The following is an 8105-nucleotide window of genomic DNA, read 5'->3' on the forward strand; positions in this document are numbered from 1 at the left end:
GCACTGCTGCTGGGAAAGAGCCGGGATGGAGGTGCTGGGGGACAGAAACCCAGCGACAAACACAGCCTGGGGGCTGTGCAGGGCAGGATCAGCCCCCGCTGCCATCCCTGGGCAGTGCCTGTGCGAACCAGGGCGGTGAATCCCACCCGAAAGGTGACCGGGAGAGCTGGGTCCTCCCCACACCCCGCTGCTGGTGCGGGTTTGCAGCACGATGTCACCGCTGTGTCCCCAAGCTCCCGGGATGCCGTGGGGACACACTGGTGCTCAGCTCAGGGGACAGCACCGGGCAGTGGGTGGGGAAGAGGAGCCCCGGCCCGTGGGGACACCATTCCTGCTGCGTGGGGACAGAAATGACCCCTCCTGGTGTGGACACGGGTGGCGGTGGCTCCTCCTGGGCACTGTGTCCCTGTGTCCAGTTCTGCATCCCGGGCTGGCAGCCCCAACAACCCCGTCAGGGACCAGGGAGGCAGAGAACCCCCTGCCTGTGCCTGTCTGTGCTTGTCAAGCAGAGCAGGGTGGCAACACCTGTGATGGGGTGGCAACACCTGTGATGGGGTGGCAACACCTGTGATGGGGTGGCGGCTGTGGCAGGGTGACACTTCTGCCCTGGGGCTTGCCCACCCTCTCTGCTCCCAGCCCCGGTGCTGGGGGGGTCTCTGGGGAAGCCATCGCCTGCCAGGACTCGGGTGCCTCTGGCCATGTCCCCCCTGGGGACAGCCCTGAGCCCTTGGGGGGGCCAGGCCAGGGCTGAGGGACCCGCGGGGTGCAGGACATGGTGGCAGAGGCCCCACCACCTCCTGCGGGGACCCTGCCCCAGGAGGGAAAGGGTTTGTGCCCCGTGTCCCCCGGCTTCCCGGGGCTGTGAGGAGGACGGGAGGACAGCGGTGCTCAGCCGGGGTTGCGGGATCCATCCCCGGTGGCGGTGGCGGTGCGGGCGCTTTAAGCGGTGCGGGCGCTTTAAGCGGTGCGGGCCCTTTAAGTTAAGGAGCGTGGCCCACTCGGCAATCGGCTGCCGCTGCCTGGCTCCGCCTCCTGCGCTAGCGCCGCTTCCGCTTCCGGTGTCCGGGCAGCCCGTTGCTAGGGCGGCGCCGTTGCTAGGGGAGGCCGGGCCGCCATGGCGGGCAGCCGCACGCAGAAGATAGGGAGCGTGTTCAGCCGGTGCGGGCACCTCGCTGCCGGGAGGGCGAGCGGGGAGGCGCGGGGTCCTCCGGGAGGGGGGGAGGCGGAGAGCTGGAGAGCCGGGGCGGTGCGAGGCGGTGCGGGCGTCCCTGGAGCTCCCCCCCCCGCCGCTCCTCTCTCCCGGCAGGACCCGCAACCTGCTCCGCATCGGGGTGATCGAGAAGCCGCTCTGGTTCGACGTCTACGCCGCCTTTCCCCCGCTGAGGGAGCCCGTCTACCGGGTGCCGCGGCCGCGCTACGGCAAGGTGAAGGATGTCATCCCGCCCATCTTCTACCCCGAGGATGAAGTGCGAGCGTGAGTCCCCGTGTCCCCTCCCCGTGTCCCCTCCCAGTATCTCCTCCCAGTATCCCCACCCCGTATCCCCACCCCGTATCCCCACCCCGTATCCCCACCCCGTATCCCCACCCCGTATCCCCACCCCGTATCCCCTCCCAGTATCCCCTCCCAGTATCCCCTCCCAGTATCCCCTCCCAGTATCCCCTCCCAGTATCCCCTCCCAGTATCCCCTCCCAGTATCCCCTCCCAGTATCCCCTCCCAGTATCCCCTCCCAGTATCCCCTCCCAGTATCCCCTCCCAGTATCCCCTCCCAGTATCCCCACTCCGTGTCCCCTGTTTTGGTGCTTTGGGACCTGAACTCTTCTCTCTCACAAACAGGAGGTTTTACAAAGTTTATGGCAGCGGACCGAGGCCTTTCGAGCTGATGCAGACAAACCACAAATCTACTTGCCAGAGGTCAGATTTATTTAGAATAAACCTAGAAATATTTGCAGAACTTGTTCCTTTTCCTTCTGAATCAACGTTACTTTGGGAGAGTGAAAGTCACAATCTTGAAACCCAGGTTTGTTGAGAAATACTATGAGCTGAAAGAAGGAGGAGAAATTGAAGAAGAAAAATTGTTTGAAGAAACAGGAAAAGCCCTTTTAGCCAGTGGGGTAATTTTAAAGAGGAGAGGAACAGACACAGTAAGTATTAAATATCCCAGAGAACTCCAGCCCTTGGTGCTGAGTTATTCTGGGTAACTTCCCAGCCAGACACCTCGTTGGGGTTTTTTTCCTTCACACACAACTGGAGCTGTTGCTCTCTGCTGTTTCCTGCAGCCTCCCTTTGGCAGGAGCTTTTCATGCCCCCGTTCTTGGTGATCTGCAGGTAGCAAAACAGGATCAGCAGGATGCTGGGACCAGGGACTCTGTGCTCCACCAGCAGCTCCAAACTGTGCTGGAAGAGATGCAGGAGAAGAAGAAGGATGGGGAGGAGCAGAGCCCTGGCTTGGCAGAGGGGCAGAAGGAAAATCCCTGAGCCTGCTGCAGCTGCTCTGTGGTGCTCAGGAGGTGTCCTGGTGTGGCAGTCCCTGCTCAGGGGACAGCACTGATGTTTTCCTAGTGGGAATGTGGCTCTGGTGCCTTCCTGGATGCCTTCCCCTTTTTTTGAGGGTCAGGGGGGTTATCTGAAATGGTGAGCTGGAAAGTAGGAGGATACATGTGGAAAATTAAACCTTTTCTTTAAAAATGTGAAGTCCTGGCTCTTCAGGTGTCTTGTTTGCAGTAGTAGAAGTGTTCCTTACCTTTGTGTGGTTGGAGTTACAGGACTTGTGACAGTCCTGCTGGGGAGAGGCCATTACTGTTGGTGGGGTCTTCTCTTCTGCTTATTTGGGGGTTTTCTCCTGATTTCCCTTTTTTGTTTGGTTCTTTTTTTTGTTTGTCTTTTCCCCCCCCTTTTTTGCTTGTCTTTCTTTTTCCCCCCCTTTTTTTGTGTTTTTCCTTCTTGTATTTTCTTTTTTCTTTTTTTTTCCTTTATTTTTATTTTTCTTTTTAAAAACAACAAAGCACCAGCAGAGGTGTAAACCAGGTCAGACCAATCTCTTCTCCCCTTCTCTGTCCAGCTTTTCCTAACAAGGAAAAAAGGGAGTTTCCTTGTGGCTCCTCCCTACCTCCCTCCTGACACACCCTCCACCGTGCAGCTCAGTGATCTGCTGTCTGTGGTGTGAGAAAATCCACATTTCTGCTGTGTGGGACTGAAAAGGGGGATTAAAAAATGCCATGGGACTGGGGCAGCTGTGAGATGAGTTCCCCTCCTCCTGCCACGTTTTTTTGCTTGAGCCCAAGGGCAGAGACACCAACACCTGCAGGGCTGACGCTGCCTTCTGTGGCTTTTTAGAGGTAAAAAACGTTATTTTCAGCATCCTGGTTTGCATTTTGAGGTTTGCCAAAAATGGGGAGTGGAAGTGGTTTGGAAGGAGAAGTGCTGTGAAGCCAACTGCTGGAGCACAGGAGGGATCTCTGCTGGCTTCAGTCACACTCAGGGCTCTGTTTGCTGTCACTTCTCTAAAACATTGCCAGCATCCCTGGAAGCTCCCTGGAAGCAGCTTTTCCTCCCTGCCTGCTGCTGGCAGCCTCAGAACCCCAGAGCTGAGCCCAAACATCTTCACATTTGCAACACAGAGCAGAGCAGCCCCTGTGCTGTGCCCTGGCTGAGCTCCTCTGCAAACCAGACCCAAGTTGGGTTCCATTTTCTCTGGTTTTGTGTTTGGGCAGAGTCCCTGGGGCAGAGTGTTCCCAGCTGGAGCTGCTGATCAGTAACGAGCTGGGTGGGGAGGTCTGGGTTTCCCTCCTAACGAGCTGCAGGTGTGTGCCAGCCACACACCCTCCTCCATTTTCTGTCCTCCCCTGCTCCTGGAAGGACCCTCCAGTTTCTCCACTGGTGTTTTTTATGGCCGTGTCTGTGGGGCTTGTTGCAGCCTCCCTGTGCAGCCCTGAAAAGCCCCGGCAGGATCTGGGAATCCTGAAGCAACTTTGGTGCATCCTGGAGGGTGAGGTTGTGCTCCAAGCTCTGCCCAGCTCCTGGGGAAGGTGGCAGGGAAGGGGCTGCTGTGTGTGTGCTGCTGTTCCCGAGGTAGGTGGGCAAATCAGATGGAAAACTTGGGGGTGGATAAGGGAGGCTGAGAGCCCACACAGGGTGTGTGGATCAGGGAATTATTTCATGGAAGTTTGTGGGGCAGAGTCAGCCCTGGGACACGTCCAGCTGAGTGGCTCTGGGGGGAAAAGGAGTCTGGGGTGTTGTTGGGTGCTGTGGGCTTGGTGGGAACCTCGATGGGTGAAGGATATCAAGTATTTGGTGTAATTAGGAGAAAACACAGTTAGGAGCAGAGCTCTGGGGCTGTTTGTGGGGCTGGGACTGAAATGGCCATCACTGTGACCTTAGGGTAACTCACCCACTTTTAGTTAAAAAGGTCTGAGCAAAAGCCTGGGTTGAGAAATTGCTGTATTATTTATCAAGCATTTATCCTCCAGCTTCAGAGGAGGGCTGGGAACAACCTCAGGCCGTGGGGGGAGCTGTGGTTTGGGGGCTTTTGCCTCCCTGCAATCCTACACCCAGCTGCAGAGCAGCACTGGGACCTTTCCTGGGCTAAACTGCTGAGCTCCTGCAAGATGAGCAGTGTCTGCAGTTCCTCTCCAGGCTATTTTTAAGTGACAATAAATGCCAAAGGATCAGTTACAAGGTTCCTCACTCCTTGAGGCACCAAAAAGACAATTGCAGGCAGTCGGTGACCCCTTCTACAGCTCTGGAAGCTCTCCTGAAGGGCTTTCTAAGGTGAATTCCTAAGGTTTTTAGCAAGTTTTAGGGTGCAGAGCTCTGCCTGCTCCCCAGCAGGATGCTCTGTGCAATCACATCTGCTGGAATATCTGTGTTAGGTGTTGAGGGCAAGGGAGCTCAGGGTTTTATAGGGTCAGGGAAGGTGTCTGGAGCAGCCAAAATAATTCATCCACTTTGCCAGAAAAGCAGATGACCTGACCTTGCTGATGCCAAGCTTCAGCGAGGCAGGGAATCAAGCATTAAATGCTTTAAAACTCTGGCTCCAAGTAAGATATTGAGGTGTTGGCACTGCTGCAGTGTTGTGCTCTGTGCTTTGTCTCTGCACACACACACAGGCACCTGGCTCTTCAAATCTGCCCCACTTTGAGCTTTGGAATGTTCCAGAAATTTGTGTCTCTCAGGATCTGAGCTTGAGTTTGGTTTTATCTTTGCCTGATCACACCACACCTGATAAGAAGGGGGCTGCCAGAGGGCACCATGGCCTTTGTCACCCAGGATCCTGGCAGTCTGGTCCCATCCCTGGAGCTGTTGGCCTGGCCAGGAGCTGGGAGTTGGACACTCATTTGTCAGGAATATTTGTCAGGAATGTTTGTCAGGATGGGGCACGTTGAGTGCCCACACCAGGAGTGGGGATGGCACATGTTGGGGTTCAGGTTTGGGTCCAAACCTCAGCAGTGTGGGTTCCTGCCACCTGCCTGGTTTGGTTTTTTTCAATTAACCTTTTCTTTTTTTTTTTTTTTTTTTTTTTTTTTTTTTAACTCACTGGGATTGGTGCTCTTGGTACTGGTTTGCTGCTCTGCAGCACCAGAGGTGTCTGTGAAATGGGAACTCCCAGCCTGGCAGCTCAGGGATGAGTGAGGAGCAGGGCAGGAGGAGGAGCAGCTGGGAGGTCCTGGGAGAGCAGCAGCTTCAGCCTCCTCCCCTGGGCAGGGAAATTAAAACCTTCCCGGGATGTGGCAGGGGTTTGGGGTGTCCCGGAGCAGCAGTGGTGCTGGGGAGGGTCCCCCCAGGAGCCCCCCCTCAGCTGTCCTTGGCTTGCTCCTTCTCCCCGGGCTGCTGCTGCCTGTCTGCATATTGCAAGCTCATTCTGATGTGCACTAATGCTATTATCCTCCAGAAATTGAAATCAAGTCTGAACCTATAATGTTTCACTGGGAGGGAATTGGGGTTATATATTCCTGTGTACAGCAGCATTCTATTTCAGTCATAGCATTTAATTATGATTGGTGTGTTAGTGCCCACCAGAGCATAACAAATTGTCATTATGTTATTCTGCTGAGTCTAATTTAATTGGCAAGTTGTCACAAAAGCAATTATCCATCATTTATTTTGTTGCCATAACCACATCTTGGAGAGCACCTGCTGTCTGAAGTGGAAAGGCTCTGCAGTCTCTTGGTCCTGGATTCCTTCCACTCTCCTGACACAAAGACACCGTTTCCTCCTCTTCTTTAAAAACACGTTCCTCATTTCCCAGCCCGGGCTTGGCTGTGAGGCTGGGGATGCTGGAGATGCTCTGTGTCACCTCTGGGAGCACTGGTGGCAGTGGGGGTGGCTCTGGAGAGCAGGCTGGGATCCTGCCTGTCTCCTCACTTCTGGAATGTCAGGATGAAATAAGGAGAGAGAGAGGCAAGTTTGAGGAGGGGACATTCTGATGGTTTATTCAGACCTGCAGGAGGGACCTGTGGGCTCTGTGCCCTGAGCCCAGTGGGACCTCCTGGTCCTGCTCAGCCCTGACAAAAAGCAGCAAAAATCTGATGTTTGAGGTCTCTGTCGGCTCCCAAACTGCCCCCAGGCTGGGGATTTGTCCCTGGGGCACAGGACACCCAGAGCTGTCCCCAGGCTGGTGCTTGGGCAGGGTTCAGAAGGTGCTGGTGTTCCTGTAAGGATCAGGGGAGGGGAATGGATCAGTGTTTCCTTATTACCCAGCAGGAAAAGCACTGGCAGCCCAGATCTCCAGGTTTCCTCCTTGCTGGGGGCTGTGAACTTCCTGGATTTTGGTGACAGTATCCCAAAAATCCTGCAAGGCTGATGTGTCCCTGAGTCTGTAACTCTCTGATAAATGGGAGAATAAACTGAAAATCTGGCTTGATGTCTATTTCTCTCCTCCCTGCCTGGAATCTCTCCCTCTCTGCTAGTTCTGATGAGAGATGATTCTGCAGTTAAAGCAGAGAGAGAGGGGTTTGTTCCTGGGTCTGGTTTTTCCCCTCCATGCCTTGATCTCCCCATCTGCAACCCAAGATGCTGTGGGAGGCAGATGGTGCCAAGTCCCATCAAGCAGCATCTGCAAAGCTCTTTCCTTCAAAGGGAGAGTGCAGTGACTTGGAAGGGAAGGTTCAACCTGAGGAATGGTGATTATTTATTTTTTTTTTTACCCTTCCTGGTGTCCCCAGCAGCACTGACACTGAACACAGCAATTCCAATGAATTTTACTCCCTTTTGCCTCTTGGTGCCACTTTTGCTTCTCCCACAGCTGTAGTCCCAGGAAGGGGAGTGGGAGGAATGGAGGTGCCAGCACAGCTCCCTCCTTCCCTCCCTGCTCGGGTTTGTGCTTCCAGCATTCCTGGTCAGCCCCTGGAGGAGCCCAGGAGAGCAGAACCAGCAGAACCAGCAGTCCCAGTGCTCAGCAAAGCCCCTGAACTGGGGCCAGGGCTCTGGGCACGGGGGGGGGAAGATGCTGGGTGCAGATATTTGTGCAACTGATTTATGAGTGAAATTCCTCGGGATGGAGTCGGCGGGGGGGGCATCAGGGAGCTGCCAGAGAGTGATAAATAACTTATTGTAATGTGTTGTTTAGCAAATTGTAATGAAAAGCAGAAAATATGAGGAGGGGAGCAGGCAAATCCAGTCCCTGTTTGGCAAGTGATGGGCTGTTTGGAGCCAGGAAGTGGATATTTTAAAGGGTTTGGGAATTTCCATGGCTTCCATGGCAGATAAATCACCCTCTGCATATGTGTTTATTGTGTCCCCTGCTGCTGTGTTTGATCCCAGAGGGGAAAAATCCCTCCAGGAGCTGGGAGGAGGCTGGGGAGCACCTTGCTTCCAGGCTTTGGTTTGGGTGCAGGCAGCCTAAAAGTTGCATCTGGCTGGGGACAGGAGTGCCAGGGGCTTTAATCCTGCTCCTCTGTTCCCAAAAGTCCGTAAGGATTCACCTGAGGTATCCTGGTGGGTTTGGCAGCAGTGGGGGCACCAGGTGGTGCTGCCTGATCACAGCTCAGTGCTGCTGGAGTGGGAATAGCAAGAAGGAGCCTTGATGTTGGTGTTGTGGTTTGGTTTTGGTTTTTTTTTTTCCTTTTTTTTTTTTTTTTTTTTTTTTTTTTTTTTTTTTGTGTGTGT

The 8105-nt window shown here is 54.5% G+C and overlaps 1 protein-coding gene across 1 annotated transcript; it reads left to right on the forward strand.

The window, feature by feature from the left end:
- Nucleotides 1-1014: 1014 nt before the first annotated feature.
- Nucleotides 1015-2693, forward strand: MRPS23 (mitochondrial ribosomal protein S23). Its single transcript, XM_071764788.1, has 5 exons — nt 1015-1158; nt 1307-1474; nt 1836-1913; nt 2020-2143; nt 2328-2693. Exons 1-5 carry the CDS (start codon nt 1115-1117, stop codon nt 2475-2477), a joined length of 564 nt encoding a protein of 187 aa, XP_071620889.1. The 5' UTR covers nt 1015-1114; the 3' UTR covers nt 2478-2693.
- Nucleotides 2694-8105: the final 5412 nt, after the last annotated feature.

The sequence above is a fragment of the Heliangelus exortis genome, chromosome 21 (assembly GCF_036169615.1).
Source record: "Heliangelus exortis chromosome 21, bHelExo1.hap1, whole genome shotgun sequence".
NCBI classification, from domain to species: domain Eukaryota; kingdom Metazoa; phylum Chordata; class Aves; order Apodiformes; family Trochilidae; genus Heliangelus; species Heliangelus exortis.

Coding starts and splice junctions, on each gene's coding strand:
- MRPS23 (XM_071764788.1), top strand. CDS start 1,115: ATGGCGGGCAGCCGCACGCAGAAGATAGGGAGCGTGTTCAGCCG. Junction 1,914..2,019: donor CACAAATCTACTTGCCAGAG/GTCAGATTTATT, acceptor CTTGAAACCCAG/GTTTGTTGAGAAATACTATG. Junction 2,144..2,327: donor AGAGGAGAGGAACAGACACA/GTAAGTATTAAA, acceptor GGTGATCTGCAG/GTAGCAAAACAGGATCAGCA.